Source organism: Chelonia mydas, chromosome 4 (genome assembly GCF_015237465.2).
Source record: "Chelonia mydas isolate rCheMyd1 chromosome 4, rCheMyd1.pri.v2, whole genome shotgun sequence".
Classification (NCBI taxonomy): Eukaryota; Metazoa; Chordata; order Testudines; family Cheloniidae; genus Chelonia; species Chelonia mydas.
In genome coordinates, this window is record NC_057852.1 from 51,741,177 (window position 1) to 51,758,060 (window position 16,884).

Below are 16,884 nucleotides of genomic sequence, written 5' to 3' on the forward strand. Positions count from 1 at the left end.
TCTAAAACATTAGGCCCAGACCCCAAAAGATTCCTCTTGACTACAGTGGAACTAAGGCCCACATCCTGCTCTCATTGATTTAAATCAAACAGAATCAGCTCTTCATTGTGGCCAAAACCATTTGCAGGACTGGGCCAGAGAAAGCAACACTTGCAATGTGAAATTAGAGGCAACATACTTCATAGTGTTATCTTGTTCAATATACAGACTGACTGTCCAGTCTCCATGTATCACAGGTACCACTGAAGGGTTACGTTGGGGGTGTGGAGAGAATTCTGACTGGTAACTAGTCTTGATTTACTTGGTAAAATTGTAATTATCCTAATCACTTGAATCTAGCCCCTTAAATATCCCTTTTTACACCCTGGACTAAAAGATGGATGTTCATCAACTGGATTCTTTATATTTCCAATTATATGGCAGAAGAACTTGATTTATCCCATGGTAAATAGTGAAAGTTGGTTTGTATTTAACCTCCTAAAAAAAATACTTGCAACACTGTGCAGAGGCATGTTGACCTACCAAACACAAGCTTTGAAAAGGGTACTTCTTACTAATAATTTTTTAATATGCAAGTATTTTAGTAAGTCTGCCTTTTCATTATCAGTAGTAGACACCTAAACATTTGAAAGGAAAATATTGCTATATCTGATTCAGCGAAAGCTTGTCAAAACTTAAGTTGTTTGTTTTTAAATAAAGAGGCTACATTAAAACACTGCAGAGGATGGTGTTACCAGAACTTGCTTGATAAAGCAAAAGAAAAATTAAATTTAAAAAAATGCAAACTGTTTGTTTACTGCAGGTAAGTCCCTTGAGCAATAACGTCATTACCCAGTCCTTGATCAGAGATCTGTTTGAAACTGACAGCTATCAACATGAGTTAGAAAACTTTCTACTTGTAACATTTCAAATAAGGGATCAGTGTTTTCTGTATCTTCTGCCAGGAAAGAGGGAATTGCAGTTTTTATACAATTTCAATTTCATGGTATGTACTCAAAGAAGAAACTAATATTTAACCACTGAATATCCTTGTGATCCAGTGTATAGTTCAGCTATATTGGCTGAGGCTCTACATGGTGACCAGTGGAGTTTGGCATTATCTAACAGTCTGCAGATAAAACTGGTCTCTAGAGATGCATTCAGTGCCAAATTATAGTAAAGGTAAAGATCATAATGTATCAGATTCAAGAGGGGACAGGCAGTTGCTACATTGGACAGGATATATACCCTTCTATGAGAGCATGACACTGTTCATAGGGAGTGTAAGAACATGGTGGTGAGCTAAACCTTCAGCTACCATGTAATATTCTGTGACTAGAGTTTAGCAGAGAAAGGGCTGAAAATGGTGAAAGGCTTTTTTTTTTTTCCCTTGATTGGTTCATGCAGTTTCACATCCCAAATTCTGAAACCCTTGCAAAAACATTACATTTTTTTCCAAAATTAAACAAGATCTCAGTCCCTCTTAATCAAACATTTGGAAGGCTGGGTTTGCATTTGTACCGTTCCGCTTTAGGCCTCTTGAAAAAGATAGGACTGCAAGTCAAGAATACTATCCCTGCCTTCTGATCAACTTCAATAATAATTTGCACTTACATAGTACTTAAACATTTAAGTATGTCTCATAACACACCATGAGGAACCCAAAATTACTATGTCCACAATTAGACCATCAAATTCCAGTCTCACGCCCCATTCACTAGAGAATAATGCCTCCCAGATAAGTACCTGGATCTTAGTTTCCACATCTATAATACAGTGGCAATTACATTTACCATAGGTAAGATGCACAGGATTTAAGATGTCTACAGCTATACATAGGTAGGTAAAACAGGAAAATGTATGAACTGCATCCAGATAAAGGAAATAGCAGAACAGACTTAAGAGAAGTTCTGTAATTTTTCTGCAACAGGACAGGGCATATGCTAAAAGGGGGAAAAAAAGTTATACAACTTCTAAGAAGAGCTATGTAAATATTTTGCTGAACCCTGTGTGTCTCGAGCTCTAATCTGCCTACGTTATTATAGGTTGGACTGTATTTCCCATGGAATTAGAATACCAGTCTGCTAGGATTGTATAGCAATGGAGATTTTGAAAGATTCTCGGCTATTCTTTAATTCTGCTTTATGGATTTCCTTAACTTGCTACTTCATATGCAGAACATAAGAATCATTGCAGACATATTCATCAGATGAGAAAAAAACTTAAAGACAAGCCACCACATCTCAGTGACACAGGTAATATCTAACAGTACACTATTATTTTGAGAGCTTGATTACCCCACTGAATTGAAGATGAATGAGTAATAGAAAACTGCTTTTTTGTTTTAAACTACATTTATTACTCTATACATATACTTCATAACTGATTGCTTTGCAAACAATTGTCTGTAGACACTCTTCAAACATGAAAGAAAAATCCATACAGATCCAGAGATTTTACAGAAGTCTGCAATTTGAAATCCTGTGCAAAATGTACCTCCCTGCTTTATTTAGTAATAGGCAGTTAACACACACAAACTCAGCATTCTGTTTGTCAGTAAAAAATGCTCTGAGCCAAAGTGGGTAACTTGCAACTTGCGAGGTCAAATGAAGTTGTGTCTGCTTATAGCAAGGCTGAAAGTAGCCCTGGTCTTATACTAGTCACTTCAGTATTGTGAATGCAAGACTTAGCCGACACACCTAATTTATGGAGGGCTTTTCATAGTCATTACTAAAAGTCCATTTCAAATCACCACAATTGACAACATGGCAGTCATTTAAAAAAACCTCTGAAATCTGCTTTAATGTATTCCATTAGGCTGATGCTAGCTTGTTTGGCTGAAGAGGTACCATGCATACTCACATCGCATCCGATGAAGTGAGCTGTAGCTCACGAAAGCTTATGCTCAAATAAATTGGTTAGTCTCTAAGGTGCCACAAGTACTCCTTTTCTTTTTGCGAATACAGACTAACACAGCTGCTACTCTGAAAACAGTACAAGATAAGTTCCAGGAATAGTACAATAATACTCACTTCTCCTATCCACCCAAGATATTCCTAGACTACATTGCAAATCATATTGAAAGCTGTATTGATGTATTTTTCACCCACGTTACATTCACACTAAAGACTAAAAAAAAAAATTCTTCCCTTCAAGACAGGAACTGAGACACTGCACAGCAGATCAAGTGCATATGTCTGTTTTTTACAAAAGACCTTGGATTTACGTGGATGTTACTTTCCTATCCACCATGAAATCATGATTGCTTTATGTCTCCCTACTGATATTAGCTGTTCATTTATGGAAGAACAGGACGAATAGATGCTCTATATTTCCAGCCCAATCACAAGATTTATGTTACTAAAATCAATTTAAATTATTTCTGTAGTTTTTAAATAAAGTCTCATTTTAAAATCATTGCATTTCAACAATGTACTTGTTGGTTTGCATTTGGATTGCTTTATGATAAAGAAAACAAAACGTGTTAAGTGAATAACTACTATGTCCCAAACAGGGAAAAGCTTCAGAAGACTTGAAACTTAACCAGATAAATAGCCTCCAACAAACTATTTTTTGCCATCTGCAGCAAAGTCATTAAATACCTAATTCTGATTTTTTTTACTGCACTGTAAAATATGATCATCAAACTGACAGTTGTATGTCTTCTTGTGAATGTTTTAAGGTGGTATTTTCTTTAAGTCAATGAGGGAGAAGTTTATTTTTGGATGACAAGCAGTGTCCTAAAAATATAGTTATTTATTTACATAAAAAGAATTAGATGCTTCATGTGCAAGCCTAAATAGTAACCAACGGAGTATTTAAATTCCTTATGAGGGAGCACTAACACACCTGTATTCCTGTCACGCTATTTGCCAGTGTTACTTAAAAAACATGTGGAAGAGACATGAAATGTAGAAGTAGTAAGGACCATTCATTCTCATGGTAAGCCTCAACTCTGGTGCCCCAGGTGCTATGCTTTTAGAAAAAAAAAAAAAAAAAAAAAAGAAGATTACTGCAGTACACTTCTTGAGAATACAATTAACTTCAAGCTCGTGATTTGTCAAGCAGATGATGGAATTAGTTTTCACTGCAGGTTAATTCCACTAGGAATACTACACTATTTGTTGTAAACAGTATGGAACTCCCTGCAGTAAAATATTTTTTTGTTTTAAAAAAATAATAATGAATTAACCTTGCATTTGGGCAGCCTCCAAGCTAGCAGTGGCTTCCTGCCGTGCTTCTTCCACAGCAGAGGATGCATCTGCAACTGGTGATTCTTTTTCCCCTTCAGCTTCTGTGGATGCCATAGATCCTTCATTCTCTTCTGTCGATTCATCAGCAGTTAGTCCTCCAGCCTCTTCTGTAGGTACCTCTGTGGCCTGCTCGCTTGCTTCAGTGACTTCAGCCGTCTCCAGTTCATCACCTTTTAAGGATTTATTTAATACAGTAAAGCAAGTGTAAAGTGTATGCATGCAACAGGAAAACAAGTTCACCAATTGCTTTCGCCATCTTATTTAAACTTAAAATGAAAAAATTTTGTTTGTTTTGTGGTTGAGATTTTCCATATAAAAGTCAAGGAACTCAAAGTTATGGTCCCCACATCAGATAAAGTTTAAAATATCATTAAGCCATATTCTCAGTCATTAGCTTAGCTTTACTACCATGTCACTATAATGAAAAGGAAAATATGGCTTAAAGCAAGTGGTTGACAACAAAGAAAATAACAGAATGAGCGTGCACACACAAACTGAAACCATGCCAGAGGGATGTAAGATTTATGTGTCCAAACTTGTTCTCATTGAAGGACTCAGTAGGAAAATGGTTATTGACTTCTTTGGGATTAGGATCAGAGTCCTCATTCCAGTTGAGCCCAGTGATGAAATTATCTAAACATGGAATACAACACATTAACTTTCCTGCTTAGAAGCTCTTATGCAGTTTAGCACCATTCAGAGTTTCAGTTCAAGAGGAATGGCATTCATAAATAATTAAGGAAAGTAAAGCCCACTCTATATATATGGGACAAACAAAAATAACAAAAGACACTTATTAAAAAACTAGGTGTGTAAAATAGAGAAAAGTTTGTGAACACTAAACCATAGTTGATCATCCAGAGACACTGGAGATGCATGCAGCCACTTACAACTGATCATTTTCTTGTTTGCAAACCTGAGCTCTCTCTGTTTGAGGTTTGCCAGCATCTCTGCATATAAAATTGTTCAGAAGCAGTGAAACCCCATGTTGTCTCATAGAATGAACTAGTTCAGCCTCAAATGGGATTAAAAAAAATAATTAAAATGAATACAGTCCAAGGTAGGAAGGCATGCAAAGGAGAACACACACACACACGTACATGCACAAAAACCACACAAACATGCATACACATCACACAAGTTGGCAAAATGAAAAAGTATGCCATGTGTTCGTTGTTAGTTAACCCTCACACCAAATTCATCAGGCGCAGAACAGAACTGGAAAGAGTTGTATAATAGTTACAAGCAGGAAGAGAGAGAAAAAATAAAAAAGCTTAAAGAGACATTGTCAGGCTAAAAAAATAATCCTGTTTTTAAAAATGTTAGTACTTTGGACTAAAAGGGAGGACCATATGCCATTTACTTACTCTTTGCATTTCACTCAGTTAGGAGAATGAGAACAGGTGCGGGGGGAAGGGGCGAATGAAACTGACCAGTCAGTTTCACTCCCTGGTTCTCATGCACTTGCACAGGGATGCATTGTTTGGGTTTAAATTCAAACAAAATTTGATTCCATTGGTTAAAAAACAAGACCAAAAAAACCCCTTCACACTAAATAGGATCAAGTTACCTGACTGTGTCCCTTTAAGTCTCCCTCAGTATCTTTCCAACAAACTAAGCTTTATCACACAAAGACCAGAGTAACGGGCAAGCTCAACACTTTATTGGACAGTCAAATATACAAGTGCATTCATTCAAAACAGCCAGCTCTTTAACAATCTCAAAGTTGCCTTCTACAGGATATATTCAGTAGCTCAATATGGTTTGGCCTTGCAAATGTAAAGATAGTATTTTTTAAGTCTCACAAGTGTGAAGTTTTACAGTAGAAGGCATAAAGTCATCCCCAGGTAGGCTGCGAGGTATGCAATGGTGAAGGATTATCTCTTTGTTTGTATTTTACATCCTCAGGTTTGGAAAGACAGATTTCCCTTGTATTTTATTCTGGAAAGTGTAAAAGTAGAGTAATGATTAGAAAGGCTGAATCAGCTTTTACAATTAAAAGTTAAATTAAGAGAAAATTACCACTAAAAAGCAGATCAGAAACAAGTTTGAAGAGGGGGGCACATTAGAACAAGAAAGGAGGACACATAAGCAAATACATGCACTCAGAGGATAAAAAATGAAGTGTACTCTGTTGCAGCAAACATTCATTTCACAATAAGTTAATTCCCTAAGATTTTCCACCACTATTTCTATTCATGCTCCTCCCAGAGACTTTAAAACCCACTATTACATTCTGTGTTTGTTAAAGTTTGGTTTATAGATCAATAGGAGTTTAAAAGGTTTGTTATTAGAGCTGGTTGCAATTTCTCAAGTTTTCAAATAACCAAATTAAAAATGAACTTGAAAAAAGCATTTGATATTTTTGACCATTTTGTAGTTTTTTTGTACAAATTCTTTTTGTGAGGGCTGTGTGCCATCTGAGAATTGAGTATTTTTGGGAAAAAAAACATTTAACAGGGAAAATGACATTGGTTACTTTATGGAAAAGAAAAGACAAATGCCTGGGAGAAAGTGAAGGAAATTCTCCCTCTAACCTAACCCTTCCATTCCCTGGTTGTAAATTCCAGTCCTTCTAGCCACATGGTTGCCCTCTCCATGTTATATTAATAATAGTAAGTAAATATAACTATTATTTGTATCATGCTAAGAGAGTGTACTGGGATGTGTTTACCTCTGTCCACTGTTTTGTACAGTTCCCCAACATCCCAAAAAAAGCAGAAATTTCTCAAATAAGTCACTACCCATAGCATCATCTAGCTTTAAAGGGTTAGATTTTATGTTCTTCTGAGTGGCAGGTTCACCAGTTCTCTAATTAGTTATTTCCACAACAAGCACTGTGAAAAATAAGTATGACTAACTGCACTCAAAGGAGGTGAGGGTGGCGAAGTTGTGGGCGCTGATTCTGTGGAGGCAGGGAGGGGAAGCCATGTAGCACTGCTCTGTGATGAGACACATGCTAACTACAGGATTAGGACTACACGTAGAAGAAAAAAATAAGAAAGAGCAAAGACATTTGAGAAAATGAAAAATGTTAATCTAGGGGATTCTAAGATAGAAGGGAACAGAAGCCAGTTTAGGGAACATGGGAGAAGAATTTGGGGGGCATGGAGAATGGAAGAGGAGGAACAATTTTAAAAGCTATAGAAAGGATAGAAATGTGAGAGCTGATTCAACGGTGGATTTGTGTTATAAATTGAGGTTACCGCTATTTGAATGCTGAATTAAAAGTGAAAATCCCAAGGCTGACATTCAGAGTCAGGAGTGTGATCCTGGGAAAGAGGTTGGAGAGAGGTTTCAGAATGTAAGTTAATTTATTAATGGGCATGGTCATTAAAGAAGAGGTCAGTTGTGAACTGACAAAAAATAGAAGAGAAGTATCTGAGCATCCTCCATTGATGGTCACTTTACCGCTTCATCAGATCTTTGTGAAATACATCCAGGAGATGAAAGATATTAGGTATTATATAGTACAGATTTAAAGCTGTGGGAAAGGATCTTGAAGATAGTTACAAAATCAAGGCTTGATCCTATATGGTATAAAGTACTCTGACCCCAATCCAAAAATACATAATACATACATAAATACATGCTTAACTTTAAGCATGGAAGTGGGCCCATTCACTTTAGTGGGATCACACTCAAGCTGAAAGTTAAGCACATGCATGCTCTGCTGGATTAGGACCACAAACCTCAGCACCTTGTAAAATCAAATCCTCAGAGAAAGAATCCAGTTAACTACCTTATGAAGTTCTACTTGCCACTGCTAGACTGTCTACCCCTCTGTAGAGATATCAGGCTTTTCAGGATAAAATTACTCTAAGACCATCCCAATATTGTCAGGAAAAGGCAACATCTTTTTTGGTCTCATCACAGAAGTATTTTAAATTCTCACACATTTATCAAATAAAGACTTACATTTTGGGAAGAGCCCGTCAATGTTTGTTTGCTTTTTGTATTTAAACTAACAAGTCCTAACACCTAGAGAGGAAATTTAAAAACTTACCATTTCCAGTTGTTTAAGAATAGGAAAGAAATATACATATTTGATCATTTATAAGAGTAGTGTTAAAATCCTTTACTCTTAAACTTTAGAACTAGTGAAGGAAGTAGGATATAACTTTCCCTCGCAAAGTAATAACAATCCAGTACAATTCAAGAGGGGAATCAACCTTTACAGAAGCAATCAGTTTCAAGAATGCCTCTGTTCTGAAATGGGACTTTCAAGATGGTGCTTTCTTACTCCAGAAATCTGCTCCCTGTATGTATTCAGTTGTATTCAGCAAACTTTAGCCACAAAAATCACATATACCAGCTAAGTGCCATCTCTCTATTTGTGAACTGAGCCCATTTGGCAATTGAAGCAATATATATATATGGATCCCTACAATACCATTTTACAGTTACTTTTCATAATGGAACTGCATTTAAAACCCTCGGGTCATTTTTAGCCTAATTTCCCTCCCCACCATCTTTTTTTTTTAATTTTAGTAGTGTTAGGTTGCAATATACATTGTGTGAACCCTGGCATGTACAAATAGGCCAATATCTGAAACAGCACGTATAAATATGGGCAAAGTACACACCAGGGGAAAAAACATAGTTTTCCATCTATATTAGGCTAACTGATTAATGAAAAAAGACTGTAAACTGCTGTACAATAATAATGTTAAAGAACAAGAAGAATGATGTCTCTGCTCAACCTAACAGACCTCTGTAATCCTCTAGTTCACTTAAATTGGCTGTAAATTTAAATTATGTCAGTTAGTTTAATGTTAAGATTAAGCCAATGCTTGGGAGGCAAGAAGGCAGGAGGAAGAAATGGGTTTTATACACAGTATTTTGAAAACTTAAACAAATTTCCCTCCCCCCAGCCTGCTGAGATTGGACTGTACAGCAATTGTGTTCACTAATGTATGGCCTGGAGCCAAACTGTTGACCAGGACAAAGATATAATTTTGCTTCATAAACAAACAAAAGGACAGAACTGGTTTTGACAGCATTATTCATTTAGTCGACTTTAATTAAGCTTTCAGTCATCAAGTTCTATCACCCAGTCTGCTATTACTGGTTCCTCTGTTAACCATTTCCTTTCAAATGGATTTCTTCTAATGGGGTACCTACCAGATTCACTGTCTTCTCATTAAGTTTTTTTTCTCTGCAATTTAAACAGCAGCAGAATGATTTAAACTGATAAAGCAAGTAAAAAGCTATGGACTGTGGAGGAGACAGAGTATGGTAGAGGTCTGACTGTCTAGTCTAGAAATAAGCTTCATTTCTTGCAGAATTCTTGTGTGCTGAAAGAAACATGGTAAAAACTAAAACAAAACAAAAACACCACAACTTACACTGGGGTGGCCAGGGTTTTGGTTTCCACTCCGCTGTATTACTCTGCTGAATAGCATGAATACGTTCGTTGTACCTCTTTTTGTCTGACTTGATTGTTCTGTAGGCCTGAAAATAAAATTACATATCTGCACTTATTTCCACAGCTCTACTACTAAGTTAAAAAAAAATATCATACTTTAACCAAGTGTTCTTCCCTATGTTGAAAGGCCACCTTAGATTATTTTTTAAAAAAAGTAAATCTGCTTTAAATAGTTAATCATACAAACTTTTAGTTTTAAATTTCGCATTTCTCTCCCCTTGGAAAGTGGAACCAAACTAGTCAGTCTCACGTTCACACAATACTGCATTGTTTAGGAATTGGAGGTGACTATTTAAAAACAAGGAAATATTTCTGTTAATCTTTATGCTTTATAAAAACGCTAAATGTGGGGATCAAAATTGACTCAGTCTTCATTTAATAAAAAATACTTGTCAATCAGCAGTAGAAATCATTACAAACCACTTGAAGTAGAAAATTAAGCCTAATGAAAATAATAAAATGAGTATATTTTTGAATACTCATTGAGTGATAGATTCCATTCACCCACCAGAAGCTGTTATATTTGGCGGCAGCAATTAGTGGCTGAAGAAACTGAGAAATGAAGGATTTAGCAAGATGAAGCGGAAGAAAAAAAGCGTGAAAGACTGAGGGGGAGGGAGGAGACTGACTTTGCAAAAGGGGGAATAAAAAAAATGCATCACTCCATCATGAAAATGCTACACATTCACAGAACTGAAGTATTTAGAAGACTGTTATAGTCTGACATCGGTGCTTCAAAAAAAATATGTCCTCAGGGAGCAATCTATTCAAAGGAGAATGGGTCTTGAACTGGGCCCAAACACGGTTCGTTCAGACATGCCTGTAATCTTTATACCTGTTTTCTTATTAGCCAAGAACACAGAAAGAGGAAAAAGCTTGGTCTCTCTGTTTCTGTACACCTCTTTTACATTATCTCACTGCCGATGTAGAACAGCATCATTTGGTATGAAATTCCCACTTCAAGAATCTCCAAAAGAGAAATTCAGCTTTACTTTGGGACAAGGGATTTCCCTCCCTTCCCCCCGCCAACTTGAAATTTAACTATCCAGAACCCATCATCTCATTTCCCTGGTATGGAAAGAGAAGAGACACTTGATTCACCAAGGAGCTCTGTTTTCATATTTTAAGTCCATGTTTGATTACGTGATCATGCCACATCTCCCCCACATGCCACTGATGTTAACTGCATCTTTCATATACTCCTAAAACACAAGGCACTTACATAATATCCACCAGCAGTGCACGCCACACCAGCAAACAGATAGTAAATCAGGTTCTCTCCAGAAGAGCCAGGGACGCTGCCAGATGACATCTGGCGAAGAGGTGCTGTATAAAACATTAAAATAATGTTAAAATAAAGTGCTAATAAAATAACAGAAAATATCTAACCTGAGATGCAGAGTGATGAATCTGTAGAAAGTTGAAACAAAGTCAGCTGGCAAAAACAAAGAAAATTAAGCAAGTACTTTAACTAAATGTAGCTTCACACTTGCTAAGAGGAGTATCTCACTATGAGAACATTACACGTGTGGTCCATGATGTGCACTGGCTTAATTTAAGCTATAAAGCCCTAAATGGAACATACCTATGTGTGAGAATGACTGTCCCTTTGTGACTCTGCCATAGTTGTAATCAACAGAGGCAGTTGGCCCTGTCACTTTAAAGAGGAAGGATTACTGGCTGGGCATTCTCTGGGAGGAGTCCTTGGCTTTAGATTTACATATTCCTGGTCCCAATAGCTCAAACTTGGAGGTCACTCCAAGAGTCCTAGTCTGGGATATCCCGCAAGGCCTTGTCTCTCAGGCGTTTGGGAAGGGTTAAGAAAGGGTGGGGTATTACACCATGTTATCAGTAGTGGTTGAAATTTATTTTGTTATGGGGAACAGTAGCGTTGTTAGCTGGGTTTGTTTTTGTCTGGTTCTGGTGGTTTGATGCTCACCCAGATGTAGATCCAACAGGCACCGCCAAGGAATTCTATTGCACATCAGTTTAAATGTCAGATAGAGCTTAGAAAAAACCATACATACTACTGTGACCTAATGAAGATTTTAACTGCACTCAGTAACTGCACCCCAAATTAATAATATATATTAAGTGTTATGTTCCTTAACGATCTTTCAATAAATATAAAGCTGTTCTGTCGTCAGAGTTGTAACTAGGGTATTTAGGGAGGCAAAATGGACTCAAGCCGCAAAATGGACTCAAGCAATTTAATCATATATTCACAGGGTCTATTGCAATTCAAAATATATGTATATTGTCCAGTCATTTCTGCAGCTGTATACTCACCAGTGGCTGGAAGAAGAATCAATAGCCTCATTCTATAATAAACTATTACCATCATGTACCAGATTATGTCTAGCAGCATTTGTCTCATCACATGCTATTCTGACTCTTCTCTTGGTGCAGGAATCTGATGCATAAATATTGATGAAGCTCTGTTGCACACGGTTGCTGCAGTGTTCTGTGGGTAGGGATTCTCAGTGTGGCTTGTGTGTTATTTGTATGAAAGTATACAGTTAGGATGAAAATAGTCAGTATCGTTGAGAGGCATTGCTACAGGTTATACACTTCCGGAAGTGTCAAAAAGTGTCACTGCTATGTACCAGACTGAATTGTATTGTCATATTCAGAGAGAAAAGCTGAAGTTTGGACACTACTCAGAGCCTCTTCTTGACTATTTTCATTCAAATTACAACAAAACAAACAAAAACCATTCTAATCTAAATATATAAATGCGTTTTCTTTTGAGTGAAGAGGAGGAATATACATTTGAACCACTGACTCAGAAGATCAAGCAGCGAAGTGCACTATAGGAAAAAAGTCAAGAATAAACTGAGTTTTGTTTTGTTTTTTATGAAGACTTGGTCATCTTCAATAGACCAGTTGTTTTTAAACACAGCAGTTACTCTACACAAAATATTTGTCATTACTAGAGAAGACCAGGGGAATGTATTTTTCAAAGCAAACTTTTGCTATCACCTTTGGCTACTTGAATCTTAAATTTCTATCCTTATCACTTATTCTCCTTCCCTAAGCAAGCACTGAGGTGTCATCACTGAGTTGCTAATCATTACCTTTAAAAAATTAAAACAAGTTTTGTTCTTCTAAGATAACCTTACATGGACTTTAGAGACATATGGGGGAAAGATAAGGTTATAAGGCCAAAATATAACCTAACATAGCAAGTGCATACACTCAGATAAACACACAGCTTATTGCAATGCATCTAAATTTTCAGGAACAACACATGAAATGGATCAACACTGGCTGGAGGCAGCAGGTTTTGGTGCTGAACCACATGAAAATTCTGTTCTTGCTCGTTATTCCAACTCAGCCACGTTCAGAGATCCAAATTATTCACAAAATCGTTGGACCTTGTTTGCAATCTCCTGTATGTGTGTCAGCTGGTTACACTGAGGATCCCTGTAGGGCGCAGACTGAGGACGTCTGGCTTCAATTGCACAACACCCTCACAATGCTCAGTTGGCATGTTTATAGACTCGTGTCCCCCCTTTTCTTCTTCAGCAAAAAATAGCCCAACCCACCCTAGCCTCAGTGTTCAGCACAACATAGAAATTAAAATCAGCGCAGAAGGATCCGGTAGCTCAAGATTGAACGACACCTCTCGGTCAGGCAAATAGCAACGGTACAGGGAGAGGCGGGCGACACCTAGATATGTCAAAGGAGCAGCTTCCAGGCCTGGAGCCGGTTGTTTCGTTCCTACCTCTGCCTGGCATTCCTCCTCTGCAGGACCTGGCAGGAGGATGGCGGGCTGAGCTGTAACTTACCCCCGGCTGGGCTCCATTCCCCACCTGTGACCTTCACTTCTCCTCTCCCCGGGCATTTCACCAACAGGCACGCGCGGGGCGCCCTTCACCAGCACGATTTCACCTCCTCGCCCAGCCGGGGCAGCAGATGACCGAAAGGAGCCGTGACCATGAATCGCTGCTGTCTGACCGCTACCCCAACCTGCCCCGCAGCTCAGCCCGTCCGCGCCCCGTCCCCATGCGCTCGGCTCCCCGGCGCTCTTACCATGCTTCCTGAGAAGGGTGGCCGTGGAGGACACGCTGGCCAAGCGAGCGGCTAGCGCCTGCCAGGCAGCCCTGCAGACGTACATGGTGGCTGCACTGCGGCGGCTGCACGGAGCGACTGGGCAAAGCGAAGCTGCGGGATTGAGCGAGGGAAGGAGGCAGCGGTTCCGCGTGAGTGGGAGGGAGCAGGTGGGAGGGGAGAGGGCAGACCCGGCCCACTCTCCTCCTCCCGGGGCAGGGCGTCACCTCTCCAACCAGGGCCTAGCATCCCTTCCTTCTGACCGGGACCTGGGCTCCTTTCCTCCTCTCTGCTGTCCGTGAAATGACCCCAAGACGGCTGAGTCACGAGCCACGCACGGACTGTGCGGACCTACCAGTCCCTGGGGGATCGGGAGCTCTCCCATTGGGAGTCCTTTATATAACTAAAGGGCTAGGGTGATTAGAGGAGAGGTTTTTTAAAAAGTTGTAATCTGAATAATGCGCGCACACACACACAAATCCTCCAGCACACAAGGGATCTCTCACGTTTGTGATGTAGGATTTTGCTAGTCAGGTCTAGCTGATTTAAAAGCCAGGAATGCAAGATTTTTGAAGACCATAGGTTCACTTATTGTGAATAAGGGTTTTGTGGTCTTTCCAGTTTCCTATCTTACTTTATTTTAATCCTCTGCTGCAATTTGTTGCAGTCAGTGCTAGAGAAACAAAATATAGTTTGAAATTTTCCCACGCTATGATTGCTATTTATGCCACAGTAGGTTGAGCAGTACTATGTTCCATCAGCTAAATCAAGGGTAATCTATTTTTTGTCAAGGTCCAGACTCAGAAAAATTAAAAGATTTCATGGTCCACTCAAAAGCATTTGTCCATCCAGATTTGGCCCCCAATCTTCTTCTTAACCACCCTTGAGCTAAATATTGTCACAGCAGAACTTCAAGCTGGGCCCCATACTGCCAATTCTCAACCCTCGTGGTCAAACTTTTATTGTCACCCTTTGAGAACTCCACACCTTCTGGAGAAGTCAAATATCTGAAAAATTTTCTATAACTTTAGTGTAGGGACCAATGCTGCTTCATGAACACTGACCTGTAGTTAAAAGGAATAGAACATGATCTAGATCTATGGCTCCCAAATGCATAGAAGATTAATCTCTTCTAGGCCAGGCTTCTGTGAATGCTGAAAAACATGTGATGATCAGTTTTAGGGGTTGATCCAGCAGCCCTTGCGAATGGCCCAAATAGGAAGGGCCCTTGAAGATTTTTCACTGGAGAATCATCTTTCCCCAGTGTCCCTCATTTTAGTCCCAATTTCCTATATTTCACACAGATTTGGTGTCCTCTTTATTTGTAGAAAATGTACATTAAAATAACGGTTATTTTAGTAAAGAAAAAAATCCCACAGCATTTTAAATTTCATGCATAAGTATTATATTGCAAGTCTTTGTCACATAGTGTCCCAAGTTTGGGTCTTGGCAGGTTCAGAGGTATGTTAGGAACAAAGTAACAGCTGCTGATTTCTACACCTGTATCTGATTGAAGGAAACAGGGCACAGAAGAAAGAGATTAGCTGGATAAGCACAAAGGAGTTGCTGGAATTTTCAGTAGGGTTGAGTAGTCTTCATTTAAGGCAATAGAGCTTCTCACACAAATAGGGTCGTTAACTATGACCTGAAAAGGAAACAAAATAGCTCTGTACCCTTTGTTGCTCTGTGATTAATCAAGCAAACTTAAAGCCCTTTCCATATCCCCAAAAAGGTTTGTTCCACTTACAGAAATTCAGGTTTTGTCTGACCTTAATTTCATAAAAGGCTTGGTGGCTGACTGCAAAAATAGTAGGTTTATGACAACACAGGTTTAAAGGAAATAAGAACTGGATTAGTTGAAACAGGAAATTATTTTAATTCAGTCTGATTAATTTCTTAATGTTAGCATCTATATAACTCAAACAGCTAGAATAACAGCTTTCTCTGAGACTCGGCATCCTTGCTCCTTCAAGGGCTTCCACTGCAATTCTTTTAAGACTGGACTAGATTAGATGTATGCACTGGTGTAACCAGATAGATTTTAAATCTATCTAGTTACATTGGTTCAAACCCTTAATAATGTTGATGCACTTAACCGGTTTAAATCATGCTTAAACAGATTCATTGATTTCAAATGGTTACATGCATCTACAGGCAGCATGATCCACTGGATTAGGTGCTGGACTAGGACCCTGGAGCTGGGTTCTATTCCCTACTCTGCCTCTGGCCTAGGTGATCTTGGGCAAATTACTTTACCTCTCAGCCCCAGTTTCCCCATCTGAAAAATGCGTATAATGATACTGTGTAAAGCAAAAGGTCTAGGTATTATACTAACCATTTGCACCCCAGTCTAATAGATAAATTAAAAATTGATGTAGTTACCCTACTGTAATTTTTCAAAGAAAGACAATCCCTTAGTCATCAAAGGGAGGGAAGACCTAATACAGTAAAGAAAAATCAAGTAGAAACCATAACCCCATTCCTTTTTTCTCTTTGAAATGAAAAAAGCATTTCACACTTTCTCTACATCATAATAAGTTTTTTTAAAATAAAAAAAACCCTCACAAACCCATTTTTACCCTAAGCAGCCTTTAAATAGGAGGAAACCATTCTCTTACATAAATATTTAGAGGTCTTGAAATGTTTTATCATTTAATGCAAGAACATGTTAACAATTGCAGACCACCAAATATCAGTTTAAGACTTCTGAGTCATCCTATCTCAGAGAACATGTGATATCTTTAGGGGTGGACTGGTATGCAGAGGTGAAAGTAAGCCTGTACAGCGTACCGGCAAGAGCCAGTGCGCCATACTGGGGCAGCCCGGCTTCCCCAGGGGGCAATATAAAGGGTCTGGGACTCCATATGCTGCCCCCGCCCCAAGCGCCTCCCCTGCAGCTCCCATTGGCCGAGAACTGCAGCCAATGAGAGCAGCAGGGGCGGTGCCTGCGGACAGGGCAGCCTGCAGAGCTGCTTGGCCACACCTCGGTGTGGGAGCTGGAGAAGGGACATGCTGCTGCTTCTGGGAGCTGCTTGAGGTAATCGCTGTTCAGAGCCTACAACCCTGAGCCACCCCCCCACACCAGCCCTGATCCCCCTCCCACCCTCCAAACCCCTTGGTCCCAGCCTGGAGCACCCTCCTGCACCCCAAACTCCTCATCTCCAGCCCCAC

The 16,884-nt window shown here is 39.1% G+C and overlaps 1 protein-coding gene across 5 annotated transcripts in view; it reads right to left on the reverse strand.

Annotated features, from left to right (window-relative positions):
* LOC102940173 (mitochondria localized glutamic acid rich protein) overlaps positions 1-14,080 on the reverse strand; it is a 46,366-nt gene extending 32,286 nt beyond the window's left edge. For 2 of the 5 annotated variants that reach the window (XM_037897225.2, XM_027826195.3), the window contains exons 1-4: positions 13,696-14,080; positions 10,883-10,986; positions 9,581-9,686; positions 4,172-4,402 (exon numbers count right to left, since the gene is read on the reverse strand). In XM_037897225.2, coding sequence (XP_037753153.1) covers positions 4,172-4,402; positions 9,581-9,686; positions 10,883-10,986; positions 13,696-13,780 — 526 coding nt within the window. In that variant the 5' untranslated portion in view covers positions 13,781-14,080. The remainder of the gene's footprint in view (positions 1-4,171; positions 4,403-9,580; positions 9,687-10,882; positions 10,987-13,695) is intronic. The other 3 variants (XM_037897224.2, XM_043545669.1, XM_043545671.1) reach the window with 2 other exon arrangements.
* Between the last annotated feature and the right edge of the window lie 2,804 nt (positions 14,081-16,884).